This window comes from Microtus pennsylvanicus, chromosome 12, assembly GCF_037038515.1.
Source record: "Microtus pennsylvanicus isolate mMicPen1 chromosome 12, mMicPen1.hap1, whole genome shotgun sequence".
Classification (NCBI taxonomy): Eukaryota; Metazoa; Chordata; class Mammalia; order Rodentia; family Cricetidae; genus Microtus; species Microtus pennsylvanicus.
In genome coordinates, this window is record NC_134590.1 from 47066571 (window position 1) to 47083827 (window position 17257).

General features: G+C 39.3%; 1 protein-coding gene across 4 annotated transcripts in view; it reads left to right on the plus strand.

Moving 5' to 3' along the window:
* Nucleotides 1-17257, plus strand: part of Ppargc1a (PPARG coactivator 1 alpha) — a 629633-nt gene that overhangs the window by 573204 nt on the left and 39172 nt on the right. For all 4 annotated transcript variants that reach the window (XM_075943563.1, XM_075943562.1, XM_075943561.1 and 1 more), the window contains 3 exons: nucleotides 13551-13745; nucleotides 15890-16012; nucleotides 16876-17080. In XM_075943563.1, the coding sequence (XP_075799678.1) occupies nucleotides 13551-13745; nucleotides 15890-16012; nucleotides 16876-17080 (523 nt within the window). The remainder of the gene's footprint in view (nucleotides 1-13550; nucleotides 13746-15889; nucleotides 16013-16875; nucleotides 17081-17257) is intronic.

Genomic DNA, 17257 nt, shown 5'->3' on the forward strand with positions numbered 1-17257 from the left:
GCCCCCGTAGTACAGGCTCCAGGATGGGTTGTAGCATCAGTATTTCTGAGACATGTGAAGGGTCCTGGGCATTCAGCAGCAGGACAAGTGAACCTTATACACTGGCAAGCTTTGTTTGCTTGGACACGTGATGGGAACACTCATTTTCCTCTTTCCTCAAAGGTTCTACCACTTAGTCTTTTAAAGGCGTGACTCTCAATCCTGGCTTCCATTAGAATCCCACCTGGGAAACTTTAAAAACACTAACTCCCCTTTGCAAAGGTACTGATTTAATTGCTCTGGAGTAAGGGCTAAAGCATAAATATTTTAAAAGTGTATACATGATTCTATTGAGTAGCCGGTATTGAGAATTACCGCGCTCCAGCTACTTTTCATTTCATATAAAAGATAGCGGCCAACTGTTCCGTGAGTCCAGTCCTTGTAGTACCAACTATATTTTCAACTTTAAGTGCTTCTAAGTTATCTCAGTGTGAAGTCTTTCCTAAGCAAACTATTCATGCTCTGCTTTTATAATTAAATCTAATTCTTAAATATGTTTGGCTTTTCTTAACCACAAGTAGCATTCATATTGCCCTAGCTATTCTTTGTTCTTCACAGTTGTTTAGCATGTTTATAGTAATTTAGGATGTCAGTCATTGGGCTCCTTTCTTGTTCAAAATAAGCTCTCTGAGGGAAAGGATTTTATTTATTTGTGTTCATTGCTATATTCCCAGGATCAAGAATGCCTGGTATACAGTAAAGTCTCAAATAGTAATTATTAATGTTGTCCCCGATCATTTTGATGTGCAAATCACAATACCTAACTCGAAGGTGCACATTATCTATTGGAAAACACAGATTTGGACACATAATTTGGTAATTATGGCCCACGATTTCTTTGGAAGTAAATATATTGGAATTTTCCATCGACAACATTTTAAATGTTGAATATTAAGGAAGAAAAATAGCACTCTAAGAAAAAAAATACTTCTTTAAATGTTACTTTCTTTTATTCTCCGGGGAAGCAACAGGATCCAATGGCAAAACTAACCATCACACTGGCCTAGATCAGAACAAATGCGGACTTTGGTCGGTAGATCTTTGATCTTGAAGAAGTTAGTTCAGCACTTTGAGTGCTGGTCCTCCCACGTGCTATGTAGTAGCATTGCCTGACTTGACTCTGCACTCTCATTGTCTGTTGCTTGTGTGTTACTACATCCTGGTATTATGGAAGGGAGTGAAGGGGAAGTGTTTTCATTACCTAACTTTTCTTTTTGCTGTTTTGTAGCTCTTGAATTCTCATCCAGATTGGCCTGGCCCACTCTTGTTATTCCCCATGCTGTTACAGGGGAATGTGCTTTTTAAGGCTCTGCTATCCAACTCACTTAAAAAACATTATGGCTCTTCTAGGACACTCTGTCTAAAGGGTGTCTCACGCTACCTTATGATGCATGCTCCCAGCATATGCATACCAATCACCAATAGCCACAAAGGAGCCTGCACTGAGAACTACCTCAGTGGAAAGTGTTTAAAGATTCTTCATGAAAGGTACACTCAGCGTGGCATTTAAAAGAAGCTCAGCATCTAAATCCTAAGAGATTGCAAACTTATTCAGACACTTTGGCAAGCAAACCCCATGTAGATTTGTTAGATGTGAAATCATTGAGAAAACGAAGCTCTCATATTGTATTTATTTGGCAATTATTTATTGACAGCCCACTCCTCTGTGCAGAACACTTTAGTGGGATATGAAAGTTGCTCAAGGAGTCTCAGATCCAATCTCAGCTCTAATGGCTTCTGCTCTCTTGGGGAAGGGCCAGGGACAGCACAGAGGATTACCAGGAAGCACACTTTGATTTCCTTTACCCCAGATGGCCCCACAGAGGACAGGCTCGCCTCTGAATAGCTTGCAGCTACCCAGAGACAATTTTCGCTCATTCTATGCTATTGCTGGGCTAGCACAGTAATCAGATCATTTGACACTGTCTGCTTCTTAGTGTACCCAACCTGAAATGCCACATAGATCCAGGTGCCGGGGATCTGCAGCTGTGCAATCTCACACATATCTCGTGGTGCTAAGTCTTTGTGAACAAGTAACATTGACCTTTATGATGTTGCTGTCTAAGCATTTCTTTTAGGCAGAAAATGTACTATCATATATAGAATAAAGATTGCTTACATCGTCACTCCAAAAAAGCACTGTCTCTGTCCTTGATTCATGTAGTCTGCTAATTTGCCACAATAAAACCTTATAAGTTATTTATAGCCATCTCCTATCTGAAGACCTGGTGCTGATGTCTGGACTGAAGAGGGCTCATGGGTGATTGCTGGTTACAATTTTTGACTATTGAAATGCAACCTTTATAAATTTAATTTCTTATTCACCGAGGTTCTCATCCTAAAGCTACTTATTCCTTCAACTGCTCTCTCCTTCTCTGCTTTTCTCTGTTTCTCTTTCCCATTCTTATGCAGACTTAGATCAGCTGGGAATTGACCTTGAAAAATTTGCTCAATACTTTGAGTCTCTCTTTTCATCCCCCATGCAGCAACAGTATTGCATGACTTGACACTACACTCTCACTCTCTGCTGCTCGTATGTTATTATATCCCGGTATTATGGAAGCCTTTAAAGGATGAGTGGTTAAATTACCTGATTGCTCCTCTTCTTGTTCTGTAACTCTGGATCCTTATCCAGATGGATTTCATCCACTCATTATTTCCAGTGATGCTACCCTGCTGAAGTTCGGAAATGTTGATTTACAGATCTAGATTAAGTGATCTACACTGGGGTCCAGAACTCTGTTTCTGTTTCTTAAGGCACCTGTTATTCAGAAAGGAAGTGGGTAGCTTTGAGATGTCTAGAAAATCTGCAATTGTGCAAAGTTACCTTTTTTGAGGATAGAATGATTAATGTCAGCTTTTATATGGGGGAATTAGGAACACATGAAAGCAAGATAAAGAACATTCTAGCAGAACAACCAATCATATCCACTGCGAGTAAAGATGGATTTTGATGGAACATGAGCTAGCAAAACAAGTGGAGGATTGCTCTGTTTCTTTGCATATAGCTTCCCGGATATTTTGGTTTTATTTGTTGTTAAATATAGATTTGCCTTCGATATGATGATAGATTAGAATAGCCCAAGTTAGCTCCCCTTTTCTATAAACTCTCCCAAAAAATTCCAGTAAAGAATGTGGGTAGCCATACTTTATCAAATATATTTAACTTAATATCCAACTCTGCCTCTCATTAGGCGCATGATTTTTAGACTAATAGTAGTGTTAAATAGATAGTTTAAATGAAATAATGCGTATATACTAATTAACTCAGCATTAGAAACATGGGAAGCATTCAATAAAATCAGTTGCTATAGCTATAGTTGCCAGCTCCAGACATTCACAAGATCAAGTCAGCCAGCATTACTGAATGGGTAGGGGAGGGACTCACAATGTTCCTCTCCTAGCTGAGTTCTGTTGCCAGTTAATGACTATAGTTGGGTTTCTTGGTGGGGGGGGGGTGTGACCCTTGGTAGACTGATCATACTTTGTTGGATAGCTTTGCATCTATGTCCACATGGACTGGACTCAATGGATCATTAAAACTAAAGAAAATGAGGTCATGAAGTTGGGAAAGGGACTTAGCAGGGAGCTAGAGGAGTTTGTAGGAAAGGGATTGGGAGTGGGCATCATCAAAATACATTGCTTGCAGAGACAAAATTCTAAAAGGATAAATGAAAATAGGTTTAAAAGTAAACTGTTCTTTTTGATATTTTAAATTAAAATAATACCTATCTAAGAGAACTATAATACTAAATGAACAGAAAAAAATAGCTGTAAAATAATGATCGGTATCTTATAATTACTTTTAGGAACAGATTATTTTCTATTTTGGTTTAATCAAAGAGGATTGAGAAATCCTAAATGTTTGTGTTTCCAAGTTCACATAGCTCTCCCTCACCTTTCCTCCCCCCTCCCTCCCTCCTTCCCTCCCTCCCTCCCTTCTTCCCTCCCTCCCTTCCTTCTTTCTTTCCTTCCTAATCCTGAGACAAACACAAAATGATTCAGTCGCATGGTTAATGCAGTGGCATTGTCTCCTCTGTTCATTATAGGCTAAATAACTCATTGGAATTGTTTCTTTCTAAAACATCTAAAACCTGCGACATAAGTATATAACATGCACGAGACTGATATTCACTGTTGGTTCTTATAGTGACTGCACTAATGTCTACTGTTTCACAGAACACCAATTTAAATCCCAGGTTAAGATGAATGCAAACCCACTGCTCAGAGAAGACCTGGTTATGTAGTGACACAGGTGATTCTGGCCCTGATGGAATGGGTTATTTGTTTCTTCTCTTTTGGTCCCCTGGGATTCCCAACTGGGTGGATCATAAGTTTATATGGCGTGACTTTCTTTTCATACAACCATTCTGTTTCTTCTGACATGTTTGCAAATTGGCTGCATGGTGATGTGTTCCAGTGTCCTTCCCCCAAACAAGGCTGATTGGATTATCCTCTGTATTTAAAAGGGCTCATCTAAATCTCTTCTTTTATCATCCATGGGCATTGCATTTATTCCTATGGGTTCAGAGTCCATGGGACAAATTCAAAATACAAATTCAAATACAAAAAGAAGTAGCCCCTCTGTGTTCCTAGTTCTTCATATTTCCTTCTTTCACACCAAGAATATATTGGCTGCTTGCCTGGGCTATCATCTGGCCTGTGTGAGATGAATGCAAACTAATTCTAAATCATAGTCTAAGATAAACATTATTAAGAAGATAAATATGCTGGGGGTGGGAGGAGGTGGAAATTACCGAGAAAACTAAAAACAAAAGAAAAATGAAATGTCACAATATATTCTGGGTGTTCTGGAAAGTTCTTATTCATTTAAATTAGCCATCTCCAATATGCCAACTGTCTTTTTTTTCTGTGCTAAAACCCACAGCCTCCCACATGCTAGTCAAGCTCTCCACCACTCAGCTGTACTCCCAGCTTCTTATGCCAAGTATCCAATTAATAATCAAATAGCCCTTTCAGAGACATTGTTTTAGATCACTTATGAGCAAGAAAAATCAGTAAGATACACTCTGAGCTATAGAGATGGGTGCCAAAAGAATAATAGGCTAGGGAAAGTAGCTAGAATGTCTCTAGAATCATTGCAGAGACTTCATTGAGAGGGTATATTTGAGAGAATGAAAGAAAAGGGGGCAGAACCTGTGGCCACCTGGCAGAAGAGCCTTGTAGAATAGGAAACATCCAATGCCAAGGTCTTAGGAGAGAATTATTGGTGCTTTGTGGACCAGATGGCAAGAATTCGGGCAGGTACGTGGTGACATTGATGGGTGACATGATATTGACTTCGAAAAGGATAACAATGTGCCCCATTTAACCTGTGATAGTGTGGGTCAACCCTGCGAAGCTGATCATAATAATTTGGATAATAAATCATCTGGTGAACACCTAGATAGCATGTTCCTCTTTGGAGTTTTTATTGTATTTTTAGAGACATGAGAGGGCATGCGTAGGAACTGGCAGGGAGAGGGTGAGCCATGACGGACTTTTTATCAGGGTTGTTTAGGCATCTGGGCAGCATGAAACTCAGAGGCGGGGGGTGAAAAGGATGGTCATTCTAGATCATGCAATGCAGCCAGATTTGAGTTGCTCCACTTGAGGCTGTGCAGCTGCTAGCAGTGAGAACGGAAGCATCTGTTCTCTTAGCCGGCTGTCTGGTGCCCTTGCACTTTTTGCAATGATGTTTCTCTTCATTTACGACCAAGGTCAAAAAGAATGCCTTGCTGATTCTTCTTGAGTCCGTTGAGCTTCCTGCTCAATGCGACCACTCAGTTCCTTATTCCTCCTACTGTGAGAAATAGATATAAAATGTCACTTTTTCTGTTTCTCCTCTGTAATAGCTCATTTTACCCACACCAACCATTCTATCGATCCTTCCTGTGTCTACACATTGGTTCCTATGGCAGCTTCAGAATAATGAATTCCACATGTTCTGTACATACTTATTAACTCATGAATATTATGATATAAGTTAATAAGTTAGAATGGAGTCTAAGTACAGATGTGAATATGAATTTTATGCCTGCTTAAATAGGGCCATATGTATTCATGGGAATTAAATGGATTCCTACAGATCTAAATATATCCATGCAGAAAAAAAATCTTCAGATTTTCTTGTATTTTATTTCCACTTGAATTTTGTTTCATCTTTGTAAGAATTATTCCTAGTTCTTGATCATTGCTTTCCTTGGTTAAAATGGATAAATGAAGCAGAGAATATTAAGTATTGATTATATACTGTTATCTAGTCAACAAGGACAACTGAGACTGATATATATATATACACACACACATACATACATACATACATATATACACATATTTATATGTGTGTGTGACTTAATATTGTTTAAAAATATGTACTTGTTATATATACTTATGGTTCTAAGAGGGATATTATAAACATATTACATCTCAAATGATCTGTGTGTCTGTAGTGAAGTGCTCCAATAATGAATTAAAAATTGTATTATTATTTTTTGGCTCCCAAATTTTAGCAGCTTTATGAAGGCGAAGGTGTAAGTCATAAACAATCCCACACCAGTTAGAATTATGATTAATAGAAAAGTTATTTATTTAAAGGGGAAAAAACTTACAGATCATCGTCCCAGACAACAGGCCTCTGCACAATCAGGAAAGGAGTCTAGTTGCTGGAAGTGGAGCAGGAAGTAAGAGAGAGCGAGAAGGGAAGTGGCCTCGTTTTTTAAAGGGCGAGAGACCACGCCCCAATGGGCTGGTATCTCAGCGGCTATTGGCTGGAGGAGCGGAAGGACCTCCCGCAACAGATTTAGCATTCAACAGAAGTTGTTGGTCCTAAGGATAAATGGCAATAAGCAAACCCTTGGTGTCTCTCTGAAAATTGAAACACAGTGAAGTGTTTTCTAATGTATGCTAGAAGTTAAGGAGATCTATTTGAGTTACTGTCTGCTTCTTACGTATGCTTGTGGGCTTTTTAATGTCATGCTTTCTTCTGCCTGTGTTCCTTATGGTAGATAAAAGCTAGTGGAATATTTTGGGGGACCCTCTTTACAGAATGGAGAAAGGTTAAGGAGCCCCCCCCAAAGTGGGCTATGTGGAGACCTTACCTGTTTCCTGTTGGCTGTAAGAGAAAGGAGGCAGAGCAGCTTTTGGTGCCCCTGCTTTGAGAAGGAAGAAATACCACAGTGGATTGTGACAGGTACAGGGAAAGAAGAAAGAGGTGCAAAAGAGCTTTTTAAAGATATTCAAAACTCCTCACCCCGCCTTCCTCAAAAGCCCAAACCTCTCAGAGCTCACACTGGCACTAAAGAGAGAAACAGCATCTACCCTGACTACAGCCATTCATAGAAAAAAATGAAAACCAGCTTGACTTCAGGGCCTTAGTCTAGATTGCTAACATTTAACTTCATTTCAAAACAACACCAACAGCAAAATCTTATTATTTTCTTTACTTTGAATGAATATTTTTTCCAAATCTTTGAATGTTATGCATCAAATCTAAAATTCACACATGTAGACATCTTTGTTGTTGTTGTTGGCCAATTTATACCCAGGGAACTGAAGAACTCTATGCGTGGAGATTCAGGCAAGGGTACCTGTGATCAACTGGATTTCTCACTTGAACTTTCAAATCCATCTTAAAAGTCACTTCTTAGTTAGTTATTTGAACTCTTGGTAGGATGTGGCAGAACAAATAATCCAAAATCGTGGATAATCCAAAAATGTCATTTATATTTGGCTTTGGAATACACTACCAGATGTTACTCTCGCAGATTTCCCTTCCTAATTAGGCCTCACTTAAAGGAGAAGTTAATTTCGTCTTCATTAGCTGTTTCCAAATCAGCAGGATAGGGCAAGAAAGAGGCCTAGGGCATGCTGGGTACTTGGGGGAAGCTGGCCCGGAGTGGAAAGTCAGTGGTAGATTGTGCACATGGAAGAAGATTCAAATGTGAGTAATCAACATGATGGGCATGCACACTGCAAATACTTCTGGGAACCCATCTTGAAGATTCTCAAGTTGCATTGACACTTTTGTTTATCATAAATTCAGAAGAATAAAAAATATTCCATAACAGGAATGAGGCAGAAAACCCGAAACTTTGCACAGGAAAATAGAGACACTGTAAGGTTAAGTGACTTCTCACAGAGTTTGATCTCCGAGTCAACAGTTCCTAAGAAACTGAAATTGATTAGTGAGCGATAAGAAGACCCCCCCCCTGTTTCCTTCTTATTGATGATTTGAATAATGAGGAAGCTAGAATTCTCATGGCCTAATTCACATTAAGAGAGCTAAGATAATGAAGCTGTGATTAAATGGCTATTAAACTATTTTTATCAAACAGAGATCAAGCGAGTGTGAGAATGTGGGGATGCAGAGTGTAATTGCAATGCTACAAGATGCAGAAAAAATTACTATCATGAGTAGGGCATGGTCTTTCCATAATAGGCTGCATTTAGAAACCTTTGGGAATGCCACATGCGGTTCTCCTCTGGGTTTCTCCCTCTAAGTGTCCCTTAGCAACCCAGTCCTTCATCTTCTCTCTGATTGGGTGGATTTATTTGCTCTCTAGGGCATGTGGCTGGATAAGCTGACATTACTGTGTGCCCAACCACCATGTTTTCTTTATCAGTTGAAAGATTCATTTTGCTCTTATGAGGAAAGCAAGACAGTCCAGTTCAGGCCTTGCATCTGGGATTTTAAATCTTTAGGTGACCTTGAGAGCCCACAGGAACATGGTCTACCATCTTTAGTTGTCATACTTGGATTATATCACACCCAGTGCACAAGCCACTTCAGGACACTGAAGTCTCACAGAGCAGCAATGAGACTCCCGAGTCCGTTGACTGTTCAGAACCATTATTTATTAACGATGAAGCATGGCTTCGAGATTGCTGTAGGTTCCAGATTTGGGGTTGTCAGTACAAATGCCAGTGTATCATCTGTCACAGGAAATTCTTTACACCTGGAGTGAGGTTTTGTTGCTGCGCCTCCTTTCTTCCTGGAGAGCCCTTGGAGAGTGGAGTTTTACGGACACATAGGCCTTTATTTAGGTCAGAAGACTAGCAGCAGAATTGGACCCTGTAAGGAGGAGCCAGGGTTGAAGCTGCCCACAGGACATGCCCTTGATGGCTGCAGAGCAGCTCTAGAGGTGCCTGCTGACCTGGGATTTTCTATCTCTCTTCAGCTACAAGGAATCAAATGGAGCTGGTGATGTCCACGCACCTTGTGGTGATCAGCTCTTTCATTCTAGATTCTCTACTTCTCAATCTGTTAGAGCCGTGGTTCTCACCCTTCCTAATGCTGTGTCCTTTTATTACAGTGTCTCATATTGTGATGACCCCCAACCACAGAATTATTTTCTTGCTCTTTCATAATCATACTTTTGCTACTGTTATGAGTCATAACATAAATGTCTGATATGCAGGATATATGTTACGGAACCCCAAAGGGGTCATGACCCACAGGCTGAGAACTACTGTTTTAGACAGTGCCAAGAGATGCTCCATCTTATAATATCATTATTTCAAGTGACTGGAGAGGAGTGCAAAGGTCAAGGCTGTGAAAGTGTCCCGTTCAGTGTCACCTGGCTCACTCATGTGCTTCCATTCTCTGTCTCATGTGAACAGACATGTATTTATAGGCTTCTGTGCTTCATCCATGGTGACTTTGATTTATTTGCTCTGTAAATTGGGACCAGAGCAATAGTGGAAAGTGACGTTAATTGTTTAACAGAGTCCTTTTTGTCATATCCATTGTCTTCTCTGTGAGGATGACCTTTGAAACTCACCCAAAACTAATTGAAATTGCCACAGTGAGGGACAGCAGCCGCTCAATTTTACACTTAGGAAAAATGGTTGATCTTTGACGCAGAGGTAAATCATTAGGTTCCCCCAATTAATGAAAAAAAGCAGAGTTTGAAATTATAACATCCATTCTTCCAAAATTCAGAACAAACATTACAAAATAAATGGTCATGGAGCACCTGAACATACAGGAATAGAAAACATACCCAATAACCATCTTTAATTGATGGTGTAAAAAGGCTGGTCTTGTTTTTATGTACTGGTTGGATAGCAGTAGCCTCCTCACCCATGTCTCAAACATGCACACATTTACTGTAGCAATATCCCATTCCAGAAGCCCTCCGTTCCTACTGTGCTTAAAAGGGTTTCAAAAATTGGTGGGTTGATAAGATCTTGTAAATTAATTATGACATTATCAGGCTCCAATATTTCTGCTATTGTGTGCATATACATTCGCTCAGGCTTATTAAAGAAATTGGTGAAAACTAGTTAATTTAAGTGTTCTTTGTCATTTTGACTTGATTGGAATTACCAGAGTTTGTTTACCCAACGGATAGAGCTGAGGCGCTATTGTATCCTGTGATTGAAAGCAAATAGCAGCGTGTAGTCTCTCTGGAAAGCCAAATACAAAATTTAAATCAGGGTAAACAAAATTACTCATTTATTGGTAAACACTCTCAACAATTTTTCTTGAGTTCTTTTTTGACTTCAGTGAATTGAACCTTTTTGAAAATGCGATAGGCATTTATGAAAAGTGTTCAATTTAATGAAATTGTGCACATATATTTGGGTATGTGTATGTATTTGAGAGGACCTCCAAGATTATTTTATTAGAATTATAGTCATTTATAGTAATGCAAATCTCATTAATTTGATAAGATTTACAGTACCATATTTTATTTAAGTATACTTTTATTGAGAAAAGTTTGATGACTTACATTTAATTTTGGTTTATTTTTGGTATATGGTGGTAATTAGAATTTAGGAGTACCAAAAATTGAGTCATTAGAATTTTTGGATACTAGATGATTGTATAAATTAGAAAATGGAAAATATTTTACTATTTCTTTTATTGGGAGTATATGGAAGGACACAGAAGCATTGGGAACTGAGGGTTGGTTGGTTTGTTCTTGGGCAGTTTAGATTGTGAGGAACGTTTGGTTGATGGAAGTAAGTGTGTCCTCTGAAAGGGATGGATTGCAAGCTTCTGGTTGAGTTTCTCTTCTTCATTAGAACTTAAAACTCAATCTGTTTGTCACACTGCAATGTGTCTATAGCCTCAAACCCGGGGACAGTAGGAACATGCCATATGCAAGTGTTAAAGAGTTTTTTAAATGCCCACAGAGACTAAAATGATTCTTCCTGGCCTCTTGAACCTAAAACAAACAAACAAATAAACAAACAAAAGCCAAGCTTGTAATTTGACGCCTAGATAGAGCGTGACCAGTAATGAGGGAAAACATTTTTTTTTCATGTGAAAATAGAATGTCTACATGATAAGGCCCTGCCTAATTTCTCTAGTAATAAAATTTGATTTTCTGATTAGCTGTCTTTTTCTATGATTCTTGTAATTTTGTCAGGTCAATTAACCAAAGTTCAATGCTAGTGAGAACGGAAGGGTGGGTATTGCTAGCTCTATTAGATGTCAGCTGCTTAGGTGCATTTTGTAATAGAATTTTGTGGAATAATTTAGTCATATTGTTAATGTCATAGCATACAGAATTTGACAAAAGAAAAAAGAAAAAGAATGTTGGAAACAGGTCAAATTGGGTAAACAATGTAGAATTCTAAAAGAAAGAATAGAAAATGATTTGCACAGTCTCTATGGGTGCAAATAAATGCTGTCAATGAATTCTTCTGAGTAATCAGGGAGTATCTATTCCACGTGCCCAGTGCCGGGGTTCATTGATTACATGCATAGATAAGAACTTACTATTATATTAACAGATATAGCCATTACAATTTTTATACAGAGAACCAAGACTAATATTATCCTTTATATAATTTGTTCATATCATTCATAGACTGTTTACCTTTCGACTCAAGGGAAGAGTTCAATCTTTTTTCTTCCATGTTTAGTCCTTTCCATGACATTGCCAAGATTAAGGCATTCAATAATATCCATGGAAGGCACAGGATGATGTTAGTTTGTGTGAGCATCAATGAAAATGAATTTAGGCAGAAGGACAGAAGGTTGGAATACAACACAGAAGCAAAGCCCCTACTGGAAACCATACTATGCTGAAGTTATATCTTTGGCACCAGAGATGAGTTTAGTTAACATACAATGCAAAGGGGGGGGGTTCCCCTTAGCAACTGATTTTATAACAAGGAGCCCAGGCATTTCCAAGCACAAGTCAGAAGAACTGATAGTCAAACTAAAGGAGTTAAGAAACAGAGTAGTAGTTTTGCTATGAAAGGTCCCAAGTTTGGGTTTTGGAGACATGAGAACCATTATATGGTACAAGTATCCAGTGGGCAGAGATTTATGACTTAAGTTGAGAGGGATGTCAGGAAGAGAAATAAATGATTTTGGAGTAAGCAGTGATGAAATTATAATTGAAAGCACAAAAGTGTGTAGATTCCCTTTGTGTAGTTCAAGTTTCTGATGGTATTCAAGGAAAACGTTGTCTAAATATTTGGGGTGGCATAGTGAGTGGGAGATCTAAGAACTGTGTATGAAGATTAGACGATGCTTACATTTCTCATAAGGCCTGAGATTTCTTATGTGAGAGGAAGAAGATGTAAGGATGTGAAAAATGACCGTGAACACAACAGAAAATGCAGGAGTACTAAGGACTGACCTAGCAGATTGCTAAATCAGACAGCTCCAAGATCAGTAAATGTATTTGGCAATCAAATGATTTATTTATTTATTTATTTATTTATTTATTTATTTATTTATTTATTTATTTATTTATTTATTTATTTAAGATTTCTGTCTCTTCCCTGCCACCGCCTCCCATTTCCCTCCCCCTTTCCCGATCAAGTCCCCCTCCCTCGTCAGCTCAAAGAGCAATCAGGGTTCCCTGCCCTGTGGGAAGTCCAAGGACTACCCACCTCCATCCAGGTCTAGTAAGGTGAGCATCCAAACTGCCTAGGCTCCCACAAAGCCAGTACGTGCAGTAGGATCAAAATCTCATTGCCATTGTTCTTGGGTTTTCAGTAGTCCTCATTGTCCACTATTTGGTTTCTAGCCATAAATAAAGGACATTGAGCCTATAATTAGAGATCCTAGAGAAGCTAAATAAGAAGGAGAACCCAAAGAAAAACATATAGGCATCCTCCTGAATATTAACCTTCATCAGGCGATGAAAGGAGACAGAGACAGAGACCCACATTGGAGCACCGGACAGAAATCTCAAGGTCCAAATCAGGAGCAGAAGGAGAGAGAGCACGAGCAAGGAACTCAGGACCGTGAGGGGTGCACCCACACACTGAGACAATGGGGATGTTCTATCGGGAACTCACCAAGGCCAGCTAGCCTGGGTCTGAAAAAGCTTGGGATAAAACCGGTAATCAAATGATTTAGACTAAAAACGATTTAGGAGTTTGTAGAAGACATAATCTTTGTGTTCTGGCATGGGCATTGAGAATTTCACATACAGATTCCTCACACACCCGGACATGTTCAGCCTTCTGATTAATCCTGGTGCCTGCCTCCTCATGTCAACTCACTCATGTCTTCTGTATTTTTTTCACTGCTTCTGCAGAAGATAGATGAAGAGAATGAAGCAAACTTGCTAGCAGTTCTCACAGAGACACTGGACAGTCTCCCTGTGGATGAAGACGGATTGCCCTCATTTGATGCTCTGACAGATGGAGACGTGACCACTGACAACGAGGCCAGTCCTTCCTCCATGCCTGACGGCACCCCTCCACCTCAGGAGGCAGAAGAGCCGTCTCTAGTAAGAACCCTTTCTACTGTCTAAACAGTGGTCAGAGTTGGCACTGACTAGTGCATGGCTCTGTAGGAATAATCAGGTTTGGGTTTTTAATTCAGACTCAAATGAAAAGAAATTTACCAGTCAGCCTGGATTTTCCAATTCTGTAATTCCCTACTAAAAGTGTTGATAAGGTATTTCTTATGTGGCATAATGAAAGTTGTTTATGACAACAATCTTTTATTATGTGTGTGATCGTTTCTCTAAGAATTATTCAAGTTCATGATAAAAGCCTTAAGAGAAGAGCAAGATTTGAAAAAAAGACTAAACATTTACCTGTGGTTTTTAAGACCTTATCATATCAAAATAACTGAATTTTTTTAATTTAAAATTTAAGATGGATATGTCATTGTATTTTATGATTTTTAAAGATGTCTTTATTTCTATGAATTTTAAATTAAAATATAATTTTATCAATTTTCCCCTTCTCTATCATTTTTCTATTCTCTCCTTGGTACCTTCCTATTAACCCTCCCATGATCCCTGTTCTCAAATTAATAGCCTCTTTTTCTTTAATTATTATTGTTACACACACACATATATATGCACATATATGTGCACATATGCAAATCTAACCTGCCAGGTCTATTTTTGGTGTTTATGTATATGACTTAGACATATGCAACAATTTTGGTGGTTGCATAGTATTTTTTTTTTGTATGGAGATGCTTTGATTTATTAGGCAATCTAGTACCAGTGAGGTGTTTAGTTTTTTTCCCATGTTTTTGCTGTTACAGATTATATAATAATGTTTACATTTCTTTGCTTATGATTCTAAAAATAGAATTGCAAGTCAGGCAGTATGCTGTAGCTTAAGACTTTAGATCAGCATTTCTTAAGAAGATGGAAAAATAATAGCTTATCTGCAGCCCAAGTTTCGGAAATTTGTGGTAGGCAATGGAGAATAAATCCATTGGCCATGAGGAGTGACGTTTCTTTTCAACTAAAAGCTTGACCAGAATTTTATTAGTTCTGAGTGCCATTTGCCTCCCCATCTATGATAGCCATTTGTCATTTGCTATAAATCTCACGGAAGAGTAGTGCTGTGTAAATTATGGAACATCATTGTTCTAACATTAATAAAATACTCTGGCATGCCATTTGGAGGTTGATTCTCCCAAATTGTTAAGTCTGAAGGAAGTCTACATGAACATATGGAGATCTGCTTGTTTCCTCTTTGTTGTCTAAGACTTCTGCTCTTCAGGAGAATATTACATGTGTAAATCACTCCTCACTCTCCATGCCTACCATGTGTCACTGGCTCTCAGTCTAGTATCCTAATTCCTCAGCAAGGATTTGCATCTATACAGTTTGTTCAGCTGGGAAGTGTTGTGGAGGTAAAGGCATCCTGCATGGATAGGATGCAAGGGCAGGGAAGCTCTCGAGAGTCATTGAATGAAGAAATTAGGGTCATGAAATAAGTGCTAAACCTAGGCATTGTAGGGCAAACGGATGACCCAGCTGCTTAGGAGGCTAGGGAGGAGTGAGTCTTTGCATAAGGAGGCTCTTACTCAAAAAGCAAAGATGCAAGCCCCAACAGCAAATGCTTGTCTTATGCTGTGAACCACATGTAGGCTGTTGAATAACACTCTGTTTACAAAGCCTTTCTTCTCTCACACCAGTGCTAGCCACTGCTCTAATTCACATATTTTTAATTCATCAGCTTATCTATTTAGTTATGAAATATGGTTCAGAAATGTTTTTATTGATGATCATGTAAATTTGATAGAAGAAAAGGAGAAAGATTTAGTATCTAACCTCTGCCCCCAAAGCGTTAGTGGGCAAGGCAGCCTTCTTTCCCCCAGATAGTTTTGCTTTTGGAATTGTTTTAGGGAAGATTGCACCATTATTCTACATAAACAGTCATTTAAAAATTGAGGATAACAATGCCAAGTCTCAAACAAACGGTAAGGCAATATTTTCCGAGGTAGCACTGTAATGATAAAATCTTTTCTTACTTTTAATAAAGCTGTTTCCTTTACCATTCTTGTGCTAAAGTGTGGTATAGTTAAAGAGACATTCAATTGCTTTTCGTCAACTTTCAGTTACCAGTCTGAAGTTTAGAAGATGTATAACGTTTCCTGTTTTTCCTTCCCTGGCATGTCTAGCTTAAGAAGCTCTTACTGGCACCAGCCAATACTCAGCTCTGCTACAATGAATGCAGCGGTCTTAGCACTCAGAACCATGCGAACCATAACCACAGGATCAGAACAAGCCCTGCAGTTGTTAAGGTGCGTGTGCAAACCTTTTAAAACAGAGCAAAAAGCAAAGGGGTGGGGATGGCACAAATCTGTGGAACGAAGGGACATAAAGTTTGCATGTGTTCATTCAGCCAGGATCCAGCAGCTGCCCCTAGAGGGATGCAGGCCCGAAGTGTGTCTTGTCTCCAAACACTGGTGCTTGGGGGATAGTAGGAAGAGTTCCCTTAGGCATTGTTTTTTCTGATGATTGGAATGTGTAATTCCTTTCCCACTTGATTAATGCATGCAGTGGTCTGTGCAATGGCACGATTTACTGGTAGGCTGGTAGTTGTGGTCTGTGGACGGCTTTAAGATGCAGGATGGCTGTTTTTGCCAGCTGTTTAACCTGAGAAAGATGGTTTCGAATTCCCTGCAAAAGATCTGTCTCTGCCATTAATTGGAGAAAATGCTGGCAATGACATAATTCAGTTAGCGGGCTGTATTAAACAATGTTTGTCTTGCCATTCGCTGTGAGCGAAAGCGAAGCGTTAAGGGGTACTTAAGAGAGTTGTGAATACTGGGCCTCAGCAATCAGCGGTAAATTAAGGTTTAAAGCAGCTTTCTTTTTTTTTTCTTTCCTCACAGTAAAGGCGCTGTAGGGTCTTGTTAGTTACATGTTGCTGAGTAGGAGCATCGGGATGTAGGAGAAATGAAATAAAAAGCTGCATAAATGGCATTTAGGAATTTTAAATGTAATTTTCTTCCTTGTTCTGCAAACAATTATTCACAGCTCATAGATCCAGTACACTTAGACTGAGCACTTCACCGAAAATCTCATCTCTTCAGAAAACCTATATCCATTCTGATAAGGTTCACTTCACTAATTTTAGCTTTCTTTATGCCTTGTTTTTAAGACCGAGAATTCATGGGGCAATAAAGCAAAGAGCATTTGTCAACAGCAAAAGCCACAAAGACGTCCCTGCTCAGAGCTTCTCAAGTATCTGACCACAAGCGATGACCCTCCTCACACCAAACCCACAGAGAACAGGAACAGCAGCAGAGACAAATGCGCCTCCAAAAAGAAGTCCCATACACAACCACAGTCGCAACATGCTCAAGGTAATGCCAGACCAGCGACAGCCAGCAGCCAGCAGGGGCGCTGACTGCCCCTGAGAAGGCTGAGCAAGTGGACCCCGCGCTTGCTCCTATCTGTGTCTGTCTGGGACAAAAGGGGTGGGGGAGTGGGCTGGGATCTTCCCTGGACACAGCTTGAACGTATCGTATTTGGAAGATAGA